The 13,917-nt window shown below is 42.2% G+C and overlaps 1 protein-coding gene across 2 annotated transcripts in view; it reads left to right on the forward strand.

The window, feature by feature from the left end:
- Positions 1-69: 69 nt before the first annotated feature.
- rab31 (RAB31, member RAS oncogene family) overlaps positions 70-13,917 on the forward strand; it is a 28,444-nt gene continuing 14,596 nt past the window's right edge. Inside the window, exons 1-2 of one of the 2 annotated variants that reach the window (XM_061919687.1) lie at positions 70-569; positions 9,387-9,466. In XM_061919687.1, coding sequence (XP_061775671.1) covers positions 534-569; positions 9,387-9,466 — 116 coding nt within the window. In that variant the 5' untranslated portion in view covers positions 70-533. The remainder of the gene's footprint in view (positions 570-9,386; positions 9,467-13,917) is intronic. The other variant, XM_061919686.1, reaches the window with a different exon arrangement.

Here is a 13,917-nt window from a genome sequence, read left to right on the forward strand (position 1 = left end):
TTAAGTGGAATGGTATATAACAAAGGAATAACTAATGCGGTAGAAAATTGTCTTTTAATGACGCAATAATGAGGGTTGAAGTTATTTTTCATCCACCCAACTTTTTGTCATATTTGCTGTTTTTCCGATCTAGGAAAGAGTGTCAAGTTGAACTGCATATCCACGGGCTGTTCAGGAAGCAGGCACAATTAAAGCATGCGTATTTATTTCTTTTTGCTTTCAGGTGGAACTTCAAAGGCTGGAAAAACAACAAAAGTGATGTTTTGCGGTGCCACGTTGAATTCTCTTGTGTCCTCTTAGCTTTAGAAACTAAATGGTGCGCCTTTTTTGTCACTTGCGCTCTTATTGTGGAATACCCCACCGGATGTGAGTGTTATGTCTCATGCGGGGATGTTCTTGCTGATGGTCAGCAACTCCGTCCTGGGTTGGGTTTTTTCTCATATTAGAAGAAAAAAATGAGAGTTGGAAGCATGACGAGACAAAGACCAAGTGAACATTGACAAATTATGATTTAGACACGTTTACGACGCACCATGGCGATAAGGGAGCTGAAAGTTTGCCTTTTGGGGGTAAGTGGCAAAGATCCTCTTTTTTTTTTTAACGTTGTTGCTCCATTTTGGAAACATCATTCAGTCGTTAACGAAGTGAATTTTTAAAAATGAACCAAAAGCCTGTTAAAACTTCACACTACTTTACTTGTTACATCATCGTCTTGTCGCTTTATGCCCCAAAACGTTAAAAACTTACATTCGCCTTAAGTTAAGGACTATTTATTTATATAGTTGACCTAAAATACGCAACCTAGCTTCATCATTAGCATTCGACAATTTAGTCTTTAGACACAAAATCAGTCGAATTTTTAATATATATAAAAAAAGAAAAACACAATAAAAAAAATTGTTGGACTCTTTCCGAGCCGTCTGATGTTTTTCTTACGCATGTGACGTCAGCTGACAACCCCTGAACTTCACTAGAATGAGATGTTTCTATTTGAATATGTTGGCGGGGACAAGCGGTAGGAAATGGACGGATGGATGGGTCAGCGTGTTCAGCTAGGCTACATTAAAGAAACACAATTATTAAAAACATGTGTAAGTAAAGCGAAGTAGAATTGTCTCACATCAACTCCATCCATCTTCTTCCGCTTATCCGAGGTCGGGTCGCGGGGGCAACAGCCTAAGCAGGGAAGCCCAGAATTCCCTCGCCCCAGCCACTTCGTCCAGCTCCTCCCGGGCGATCCCGAGGCGTTCCCAGGCCAGCCGGGAGACATAGTCTTCCCAACGTGTCCTGGGTCTTCTCCGTGGCCTCCTACCGGTCGGACGTGCCCTAAACACCTCCCTAGGGAGGCGTTCAGGTGGCATCCTGACCAGATGCCCGAACCACCTCATCTGGCTCCTCTCCATGTGGAGGAGCAGCGGCTTTACTTTGAGCTCCTCCCGGATGGCAGAGCTTCTCACCCTATCTCGGTATAGCTCGGTTGGTAGATCGGCCATGCCAGCAACTTGAGGGTTGCAGGTTCGATCCCCGCTTGCACCATCCTAGTCACTGCCGTTGTGTCCTTGGGCAAGACACTTTACCCATCTTCTCCCAGTGCCACCCACACTGGTTTCAAATGTAACTTAGATATTGGGTTTCACTATGTAAAGCGCTTTGAGTCACTTGAGAAAAAGCGCTATATAAATATAATTCACTTCACTTCACATCTCTAAGGGAGAGACCCGCCACACGGCGGAGGAAACTCATTTCGGCCGCTTGTACTGAACTGAATTATATTTATATAGCGCTTTTCTCTAGTGACTCAAAGCGCTTTACATAGTGAAACCCAATATCTAAGTTACATTTAAACCAGTGTGTGTGGCACTGGGAGCAGGTGGGTAAGGTGTCCTGCCCAAGGACACAACAGCAGTGACTAGGATGGCGGAAGCGGGAATCGAACCTGCAACCCTCAAGTTGCTGGCACTGCCACTCTACCAACCGAGCTATACCCCGTGATCTTGTCCTGTCGGTCATGACCCTAAGCTCATGACCATAGGTGAGGATGGAAACGTAGATCGACCGGTAAATTGAGAGCTTTGCCTTCCGGCTCAGCTCCTTCTTCACCACAACGGATCGATACAGCGTCCGCATTACTGAAGACGCCGCACCGATCCGCCTGTCGATCTCACCATCCACTCTATATAAACATGTATTTGTAAATATATTTTTGAGATTTTATTATACATATGCTTGATTTTGTATTTGTATTGAATGTGCATATGTGGAAGACTTTTTTGCTTTTGTGTCGATGAGACATTCCTACCACAAACCCGATGCACAAATAAATGTGACCTACACACTCCCCTGAACAACCAGCAGAGGGCAGTGCAGCCAGAGTGGTCTGGGTCACAGAGCATTATATGCATTATATGCAAAACACCCGGAGTTCTCTGCACAAAAACAATCCACGTCTGAGCTAGCTAACGTTAGCGTTGTATTAGCTAATGTTAATTCATCCAATTAACCTGAAAGACCGTGCTAGCTGCTTATTTTATTGTATTAATGCCGTTTAATGAACTTTTCCAGATGTAGAAGCGGATCTCTTATCAGGCTGCAGTGTGTAGGTCACATTTATTTGTGCATCTGGTTTGTGGGAGGAATGTCTCATCGACACAAAAGCAAAAAAAAGCGATCCAAATATGCAAATTCAATCCAATATTTATATTCAAATCTCAAAAATATATTTACCAATACGTGTTTATTTATACAAAATCTTAATTTATTTGTATGTCACATTTTTATATTTATACATTTTGTTTGTATATATTTTAAAATCTCAAAAATATATTTACAAATCTGCGTTTATTTATACAAATGATTTATTTATTTGTTTATCAATATATGCATATGTAATAATTAGGGCTGGGCAACGATTAAAAATTTTAATCGAAGTTAATCGCACTATTTCTCCGATTAATCGCGATTAACTGCATTGTATACGCAAAGCCCAATAATGAATTCAAAAGTAGTGTGTAGTGCACCTTTATTGGAATATTCTCCCACATGAACAAAAGCGCCAAAACATTTGTTGTGCAAACACAATTTAAATCAGTCCTTGTTAAACAGTTGCAGTTAAATAGCATATTTGATGAAAATCAACAAAAAAAATGTAAATACAAACATTTAAGCTTATTGCCACTGCCAGGGTATTTAAGTTATCCTGTTTGTTATGGAAAATAAATATAATCTACATACAAATCTCTGAGCCACAATCATAACATCTGAACAGGCAATTTCTGAGGTAACAGCAGAAACATTTTTTTTATTTGTTTAAAAAACCTATATTATAGGTAGTGGGCTGTTTTAGGGAATTTTTGATCAAATGATCCGTAGTAGCAATATTAATAATGTTGTGTTTATTCTGCGTATTGCACTTAAAATAATTATGACCATATCTAGGAATTGATATGATGGGAATTTTCCGATTGTTTGCTTGGTGCTTTGATAAACTGAACGCATCATATACATGGTACTATATTGTGATGTTATGAGCCAGGGAAAAAAAGAACTACCCTACCCAGCATGCAACAGGAGTGACGAGCATGCGCGGTAGCCCAGTATAGGTTGTGTCGCCATGACGGCATCTTGTATGTTGTGATATGCACGCTCTGAAAGCAAACGTTAAGAACTCAGCCAACACTCCTGGTCTGCATTATTCATAAATAGACAGACAACACATATACTCCGCTGCTTCACAGGCCGCTGGGTGTAGCCGGCAAAGTATTCCCATGCTAGCTAGCCGCTCTAGCAAGCACGCCTCATTCAGTCCAAAACGGCCCGATCTATCCACATCCAGAATTGTCTGGCGGTCGTAAGTGATCCCGGAGTGACCACGCTGTAAGCCAGCCATGAAATTTGCAGAATTGTCCGGTATTTTTGCCAAATGTTCCATCTTTACCAAGAGCCCCTCCACGCCATCTTGTTAAGAAAAGGCGTTAACAAAATAAAAGCATGTAAACAACATACGCAAATGTGCGATAAAATAATTGTCGGCGTTAATAGATCGATGAGTTAACTCGTAATTAACGCATTAATTTGCCCACCCCTAGTATTAATATAATAATGATGGATATAAGTTGATGTAAGACAGTTCTACTTCCATATCAGTACACTGCAGGACTTTTGATGCACACGATGCTACAACAACAATTTGGGGATGCTCCACTGGATACCTGGTGGATTTTGCGAACTAGTTATTTTAAAACTTAAGAGTTAGTTTTAGTAGTCAACACACCTCATGCATAGAAACTATACAATTAAGACTGATATGTGTTGATGATATCATCGATGCCAAGAGGTACGGTATTGGTTCGACACGAGCGTAATGAAATTGAATGTATGTTTTTGTTCCCAATACCGTCACATTGGTAATACAGTGTTGTTATATTTATATACAGTCATTTCTTTTCCTAGGTAATTGGTTCCAGGCTTGACCGCTGTAAAGGAATTTCTGTGAAATAGGAATTAAACCCTTGTGTAATGTTCATATTGTTGTTACTCAGCCAGCCTTTGTGGGTTTGAGGGACCCCTTGCATTTTCTGGCTTTTAAAAGGCCTACTGAAAGCCACTACTAGCGACCACGCAGTCTGATAGTTTATATATCAATGATGAAATATTAACATTGCAACACATGCCAATACGGCCGCTTTAGTTTACTAAATTGCAATTTTTAATTTCACGCGGAAGTATGCTAAAACCTTGCGGTATGATAATGTGTGCGCGTGACGTCACACATTGTGGAGGACATTTTGTTCCAGCACCGTTCACAGCTATAAGTCGTCTCTTTTCATCGCATTATTCCACAGTATTACGGACGTCTGTGTTGCTGAATCTTTTGCAATTTGTTCAATTAATAATGGAGACGTCAAAGAAGAAAGCTGTAGGTGGGAAGCGGTGTATTGCGGCCGCCTTTAGCAACACAAACACAGCCGGTGTTTCATTGTTTACATTCCCGAAAGATGACGGTGAAGCTTTACTATGGAACAGGGCGGTCAAGCGAACGTGGTTCCCTACCACATGTCAGCCGGCAGGTTTCGGTGAGAAAATTGTGGTGATAAGTCGGCTCTTACCGTAGACATGAGCGGAGAGCTCGCGTCGTTCCTCCTGCACCTGTCAAAGAGGCAGCTGCGGACTCCCTTGCCTCATACCACCGGCCGACTCCGACCGTCGGATGCTTCCACCGTGAAGGAGCGAAAAAAAAAAAATCTCAGCCCGACCCCACTGGCTGCCTTTGCCTCGTCGAGAAACGTGGCTTCCCTTGGAGACACCGGCGGTCACCACACCCCTCCGACTTTGAGGTTGTACAGGTACGACCATATAATATCACTAAAACACTAGTAACACAATAAGCAGATAAGGGATTTTTCAGAATTATCCTAGTAAATCTGTCTAATAACATGTGAATCGCTCTGCCGTCTAGTTTTTTTTTTTGTTTTTTTTTTCCCCTCTAGTCCTTCACTCTCACTTTCGTCATCCACTAATCTTTCATCCTGGCTCAAATTAACGGGAAAATCATCGCTTTCTCGGTCCGAATCGCTCTCGCTGCTGGTGGCCATGATTGTAAACAATGTTCAGATGTGAGGAGCTCCACAACCCGTGACGTCATGCGCACATCGTCTGCTACTTCCGGTACAGGCAAGGCTGTTTTATTAGCGACCAAAAGTTGCGAACTTTATCGTGGATGTTCTCTACTAAATCCTTTCAACAAAAATATGGCAAAATCCCTGTTTAAATAAGAACATCTCATTTCAGTAGGTCTTTAATGCCTCACTATCAAACACTTTTATGTTAAAATACTGAACAGATGTTTACCTTATGTTCAATATTTTAACATAAAAGTGTTTGATTGTGAGGCATTAAAAGCCACAAAATGCAACGGGTCCATCAGACCCACAAACGCTGGCTGAGTAACAACAATATGAACGTTGCACGGAAAATTTCTCAGCCAGTTTCTGCATCCCACAAGGATTCTTCTTTTGTGTTTCTGCACCTGCGGTTCCCACACAAGGTTGCAACATTGTTTGTCAACACTGTCTGCTCTCTTTTTCTCGCACATTTGACCCTCTGATGTTATGTGTACCTACACTCTGTCCTCCTCCTGTCCTGTCCTGGCCTGCTGTGTGTGTGTGTGTGTGTGTGTGTGTGTGTGTGTGTGTGTGTGTGTGTGTGTGTGTGTGTGTGTGTGTGTGTGTGTGTGTGTGTGTGTGTGTGTGTGTGTGTGTGTGTGTGAAGTGAATTATATTTATATAGCGCTTTTTCTCTAGTGACTCAAAGCGCTTTACATAGTGAAACCCAATATCTAAGTTACATTCAAACCAGTGTGGGTGGCACTGGGAGCAGGTGAGTAAAGTGTCTTGCCCAAGGACACAACGGCAGTGACTAGGATGGCGGATGCGGGAATCAAACTTGCAACCCTCAAGTTGCTGGCACGGCTGCTCTACCAACCGAGCTAAACTGCCCTGTGTGTGTGTGTGTGTGTGTGTGTGTGTGTGTGTGTGTGTGTGTGTGTGTGTGTGTGTGTGTGTGTGTGTGTGTGTGTGTGTGTGTGTGTGTGTGTGTGTGTGTGTGTGTGTGTGTGTGTCCACATTTCTATTAGCCTCGGTTTCAGTGGACCCGGACATCTTATATGTAATATAAATGTGTAGGGGGTATGTATGGTGTGTGGTCATTAAATATGTATTCTGATATTTGTTCTTCACAGAAAATGAGCCAAAATCAGTGAGTGTCGGTTTAAAAAATCAATCCATTGTATCATTTTTCTTTTAATAAAAAATGAAAACGGGTCCCATAAAAAATGTTCAAACACAGTCTTACTGCTCAAACTTCGTGTAATGTTGCAGTGGCCAAAAATATGAAATACACTTGTTAAGTAAAACCTTTGACTTGTTTTTAATGAATATTTAGGCCTACTCTGCCACTGTATTTTTGTCTATTCTTGGTTGTTATGGTAGCCAAATGTTGTCGGAAGTTGTACTTTGTGAAAAAAGCTTCAGAACCACTGCGCTAACATCCATCCACTCATTTTTCTACCATTTGTCCCTTTTGGGGTCACGAGGGGCGCTGGAGCCTATCCCAGCTGCATTCGGGCGGAAGGCGGTGTACACCCTGGACAAGTCGCCACCTCATGGCAGGGCCAACACAGATAGACAGACAAAATTCACACTCAAATTTAGTGTTGCCAATCAACCTATCCCCAGGTTTTATAATCATTGTTAGGGACCGAATGTTCCTTTGGGACAGAGGACCCTATTATATTTTTAAGGTTTTATAATTATTATTAGGGACCGAATGTCCCTTTGGGACAGAGGACCCTATTATATTTTTAAGGTTTTATAATTATTATTAGGGACCGAATGTCCCTTTGGGACAGAGGACCCTATTATATTTTTAAGGTTTTATAATTATTATTAGGGACCGAATGTCCCTTTGGGACAGAGGACCCTATTATATTTTTAAGGTTTTATAATTATTGTTAGGGACCGAATGTCCCTTTGGGACAGAGGACCCTATTATATTTTTAAGGTTTTATAATTATTGTTAGGGACCGAATGTCCCTTTGGGACAGAGGACCCTATTATATTTTTAAGGTTTTATAATTATTGTTAGGGACCGAATGTCCCTTTGGGACAGAGGACCCTATTATATTTTTAAGGTTTTATAATTATTGTTAGGGACCGAATGTCCCTTTGGGACAGAGGACCCTATTATATTTTTAAGGTTTTATAATTATTGTTAGGGACCGAATGTCCCTTTGGGACAGAGGACCCTATTATATTTTTAAGGTTTTATAATTATTGTTAGGGACCGAATGTCCCTTTGGGACAGAGGACCCTATTATATTTTTAAGGTTTTATAATTATTATTAGGGACCGAATGTCCCTTTGGGACAGAGGACCCTATTATATTTTTGAGGTTTTATAATTATTATTAGGGACCGAATGTCCCTTTGGGACAGAGGACCCTATTATATTTTTAAGGTTTTATAATTATTGTTAGGGACCGAATGTCCCTTTGGGACGGAGGACCCTATTATATTTTTAAGGTTTTATAATTATTATTAGGGACCGAATGTCCCTTTGGGACAGAGGACTTTATTGTATTTCTAAGGTTTTATTATTCTTTATTATTATTATACCGCCGCCTCTTTGAGCTGTAATTTGACCCCCTTAACATAGTTCAAAACTCACCAAATTTTACACTCACAGCAGGACTAGCGAAAATTGCGATCTAATCAAAAACCCAAAACTCAAAATTGCGCTCTAGCGCCCCCTAGGAAAAAACACGGACAAAGCTGCTTGTAACTTCCGTTAGGAATGTCGTAGAGACATGAATCAAAAACCTCTATGTAGGTCTGACTTAGACCTACATTTCATACTCTGACGTCCTTCAGCAAAAATCAACAGGAAGTTGGCAAAAAACCCTTCAAAACAAAAGTTTTCTAAAAAAATATAATTTTTGCCTCTTTGAGCTGTAATTTGACCCCCTTAAAATGCTTCAAAACTCACCAAACTGGACACACACATCAGGACTGGCAAAAATTGCGATTTAATAAAAAAAACTAAACCCCAAAACTCAATATTGTGCTCTGGCGCCCCCTAGGACAAAACACAGACAAAACAGCTTGTAACTTCCGTTAGGAATGTCGTAGAGAAATGAAACAAAAACCTCTATGTAGGTCTGACTTAGACCTAGATTTCATACTCTGACCTCCTTCAGTAAAAATCAACAGGAAGTTGGCAAAAACCCCTTCAAAACAAGTTTCCTAAAAAATGTCATTAATTATGATTATATTTTGTGGACAAACTCGGGGAATACGTTCTGGCACACCAAAGGGCTTTAGGGGCATTTGAATTAGCTCTTATTTTCGCTCAAATAAAATAATTGCGCTATTTTGTCGATGTTGTTACAGTGTTGTGTTGCTGTAGTTGAATATTGTTATATAAGTTAGGTTGATTGGCAACACTAAATTGGCCTTAGTGTGTGAATGTGAGTGTGATTGTTGTCTATCTGTGTTGGCCCTGCGATGAGGTGGCGACTTGTCCGGGGTGCATCCCGCCTTCCGCCCGAATGCAGCTGAGATAGGCTCCAGCACTCCTCGCGACCCCAAAAGGGACACGCGGTAGAAAATGGATGGATGGAAGTTTATTAGGAAGACATTTTTCTTTCCAGTGAAAAGTATTGGTATCGACATTACCAACTCCTGTATTGGCATTCATACTGAAGACAGTTATCGGTATTGCCCTACTTTGGGAATCAAACTAGAGTTTTTGGTGAATAAACGGGAGATATGTGAATAACATGTGACCACACTGTCATGTAACCAACCACTGACTTCTCTTGTCCACACGCAGGACACGGGAGTCGGCAAGTCCAGCATCGTCTGTCGCTTTGTGCAGGACCACTTTGACCACAACATCAGCCCCACTATAGGGTAAGACCAGAGGAAATGGTCTGTTCCAGGGTCAAACTTTTGAAAGTGTGTGGAATACAGACACACTTAAGTTAATTTAAAGTACCTATGATGGTCACACACACACTACGTGTGCTAAATTTGTCCTCTGCATTTATACCCATCCCCTTGTCAACCCCCCGGAAGTGAGGAGAGCAGTGAGCAGCAGCAGTGGCCGCGCCCAGGAATCATTTTTGGTGATTAAACTCCCAATTCGAACCCTTGATGCTGAGTGCCAAGCAGGAAGGGAATGGGTCCCATTTTTATAGTCTTTGGTATGACTCTAGGACTCACAATCGACCAATTTTAGGCCCACGACGCCAGTATTTTTCAGCCTTTTTGGAGGCAAGGCACATTTTTTTCATTAAAAAATACAGAGGCACACCACCAGCAGAAAACGTTAAAAAATTAAACCACCAGGTTGTCGTGCCTTATTTAAAGTTAAAGTTAAAGTACCAAGGACTGTCACACACACACTAGGTGTGGTGGAATGTGTCCTCTGCATTTGACCCATCCCCTTGTTCACCTCCTGCAAGTGAGGGGAGCAGTGGGCAGCAGCTGTGCCGCGCCCGGAAATCATTTATGGTGATTTAACCCCCAATTCCAACCCTTGAGTTTGTTGGTGTTTTCCTACGTGTAGTGCTATAGTTCTTGTCTTGCGCTGTTCTTTTGGTGACCCTTCCTGTTCTGTTGGTGTTTTCCTGTCGCAGTTTCACGTCTCCCTTTGAGCGCTATTCCCTGCACCCGCTTCGTGTTAGCAAGCAAGACTATTTAAAGGCCTACTGAAATGAGATTTTCTTACTTAATTGGGGATAGCAGGTCCATTCTATTTGTCATACTTCATCATTTTGCGATATTGCCATATTTTTGCTGAAAGGATTTAGTAGAGAACATCCACGATAAAGTTCGCAACTTTTGGTCGCTAATAAAAAAGCCTTGCCTGTACCGGAAGTAGCAGACGATGTGCGCTTGACGTCACGGGTTGTGGAGCTCCTCACATCTGAACATTCTTTACAATCATGGCCACCAGCAGCGAGAGCGATTCGGACTGAGAAAGCCACGATTTCCCCATTAATTTGAGCGAAGATGAAAGATTCGTGGATGAGGAAAGTGAGAGTGAAGGACTAGAAAGAAAAAAAAAAGGCGAGGGCAGTGGGAGCGATTCAGATGTTATTAGACACATTTACTATGATAATTCTGGAAAATCCCTTATCTGCTTATTGCGTTACTAGTGTTTTAGTGAGATTCTATGGTACCTGAAAGTCGGAGGGGTGTGGTGACTGCCAGTGTCTCCGGTGGGATGAGGCAAGAGAGTCCGCAGCTGCAGAAGGACACACGCTCCGCTCATGTCTATGGTAAGAGCCGACTTATTACCACAATTTTCTCACCGAAACCTGCCAGTTGACATGTGGTAGAGAACCATGTTCGCTTGACCGCTCTGATCCATAGTAAAGCTTCACCTGCGGGTAATTTAAACAAGGAAACACCGGCTGTGTTTGTGTTGCTAAAGGCTAAAAGCTTCCCACCAACAGCATTCTTCTTTGACGTCTCCATTATTAATTGAACTAATTGCAAAAGATTCAGCAACACAGATGTCCAGAATACTGTGTAATTATGCGATGAAAAGAGACGACTTTCAGCCGTGAGCGGTACTGGAAGAACATGTCTGCTTCAACCGGTGACGTCACGCGCACACGTCATCATGCGTGTCATCATTCTGCGACGTTTTCAACAAGATACTTCGCGGGAAATTTAAAATTGCAATTTACACATGCCAATACGGCAACACATGCCGTATTGGCATGTGTTGCAATGTTAATATTTCATCATTGATATATAAACTATCAGACTGCGTGGTCGCTAGTAGTGGCTTTCAGTAGGCCTTTAGGTTGTTGCTATCCTTCTTCGTGGGGACATTGTGGATTGTCATGTCACGTTCGGATGTACTTTGTGGACGCCGTAAGTTTTTGCCGTCGTCCAGCATTTTGTTTGTGTTTACTTTGTAGCCAGTTCTGTTTTACTTTCGCTTTGCGTAGCCATTGCCTTTTCCTTTCCCTGTCCCTTTTGTTAATTTTTAGTTCAAGCATTGCATACTTTTTTACCTGCACACTGCCTCCCGCTGTGGTCTGCATAATGGGATCACGACAAACCATCCTTGCATCCCCACAATTAATTACGTGCCACAATTAATTACTGACACGGAGTATTACGTGGTTACCCTGCCGAGTTCTACACAGCACAGACACTAAGCAACGGCACGTTATTTGCAGATTATAATTATTTATTTGCAAAAAATATTTTTGGGACCAATTAGGTGTAGTTGCATAATTTCCCACGGCACACCAGACCCTGCCCCAAGTGGAGGAGTTCAAGTACCTAGGAGTCTTGTTCACGAGTGAGGGAAGAGTGGATCGTGAGATCGACAGGCGGATCGGTGCGGCGTCTTCAGTAATGCGGACGTTGTAGCGATCCGTTGTGGTGAAGAAGGAGCTGAGCCGGAAGGCAAAGCTCTCAATTTACCGGTCGATCTACGTTCCCATCCTCACCTATGGTCATGAGCTTAGGGTGATGACCGAAAGGACAAGATCACGGGTACAAGCGGCCCAAATGAGTTTCCTCCGCCGTGTGGCGGGTCTCTCCCTTATCCGGGAGGAACTCAAAGTAAAGCCGCTGCTCCTCCACATGGAGAGGAGCCAGATGAGGTGGTTCGGGCATCTGGTCAGGATGCCACCCGAACGCCTCCCGAGGGAGGTGTTTAGGGCACCTCCAACCGGTAGGAGGCCACGGGGAAGACCCAGGACACGTTGGGAAGACTATGTCTCCCGGCTGGCCTGGGAACGCCTCGGGATCCCCCGGGAAGAGCTGGACGAAGTGGCTGGGGAGAAGGAAGTCTGGGTTTCCCTGCTTAGGTTGTTGCCCCCGCGGCCCGACCTCGGATAAGCGGAAGAAGATGGATGGATGGATGGATGGACACCAGACAATATCTTCCGCCACATTAGTCTGTCGCGGCACAGTGGTTGAAAAACACTGCACTAGGCCACTGAGTAGCATCAATGCTAATGAGCTATTTTTGTGTCCAAGAACTGTTATTGTGTACCTTATCTACTTTTTTCATATACTCTAGTCCAGGGGTCGGGAACCTTTTTGGCTGAGAGAGCCATGAAAGCAAAATATTATAAAATGTATTTCCGAGAGAGCCATATAATAATTTTTAACACTGAATACAAATAAATGTGTGCATTTTTAAGTAAGGCCAACATTTTAAGAATATAATAAGTATCTTCTTCTTTTTAATAACATTGTTATTCTGAAGCTAATGAATAAAATAGTTCTTACCATTAATGCGACTTCTTGAACAAGAACGGTAGAAAACGGATGGATGGAGTAAAATGCATGAGAATGTTTTATATTTTGAACGTTATTTTTAACGCTGTGATTACCAGCGGAATTATTCATTACTCATTGGTGTGTTTTTCAACCACTTTGCCGCGGCAGCGTGAGATACAGTCTGGTGTGTCGTGGGAGACATTATGTAATTTCACCTAGTTGGGTTGATAATATTTTTTGCAAACCTGTAACTATAATTCAAAAATGTGCTGTTATTGAGTGTCTGTGCTGTCTAGAGCTCGGCAGAGTAAGTTTGTAATACTCTTACATATCAGCAGGTGGCAGCAGGTAGCTAATTGCTTTTGTAGATGTCGGGAACATGGTATGTCGTGATCACAGTATGCGGGAGGCAGCCTGTAGGTAAAAAAGTATCCAACACTTAAACTAAAAATAAATAAAAGGCGAGAAAAGGCATTGAAGCAAAACAAAACTAAAACTGAACTGGCTGCAAAGTAAAGAAAAACTGAATGCTGGACGACAGCAAAGACTTACAGTGTGCGGAGCAGACGGCGTCCACAAAGTACATCCGTACATGACAATCAACAATGTCCACACAAAGAAGGAGTGCGTCCGCACATCTTAAATAGTCTTGATTGTAAAAACAAAGCAGGTGCGATGAATAGCATTCAAGGAGGACATGAAACTGCTACAAAAAGAAGAAAAGCCACCAAAATAGGAGCGCAAGTCACACAGGAAAACACCGAAAAAACTCAAAATGAGTTACGGCTTGACAGTACACATAGAGTCAAGAGTTATTGCGAGAACAATTTTTTTGGGTCAATATCAGCTACTGAGTTTAATTTTTGTTATGTTTTCCGCTGGTGGTGCGCCTCAGAATTTTTTCAATGAAAAAAATGTGTTTTGGCTCAAAATAGGTTGAAAAACACTGACTTGTCGTGTTGAGCAATGTCAGCTAAGATTTATCTGAGAGCCAGATGCAGTCATCAAAAGATCCACATCTGGCTCTAGAGCCATAGGTTCCCTACCCCTGTTCTAGTCCAATGTAGTAGATGTCATACATTAAACACAACAGAGTAACATTAAGG

This window comes from Nerophis ophidion, linkage group LG14 (assembly GCF_033978795.1).
Source record: "Nerophis ophidion isolate RoL-2023_Sa linkage group LG14, RoL_Noph_v1.0, whole genome shotgun sequence".
Taxonomy (NCBI): Eukaryota; Metazoa; Chordata; class Actinopteri; order Syngnathiformes; family Syngnathidae; genus Nerophis; species Nerophis ophidion.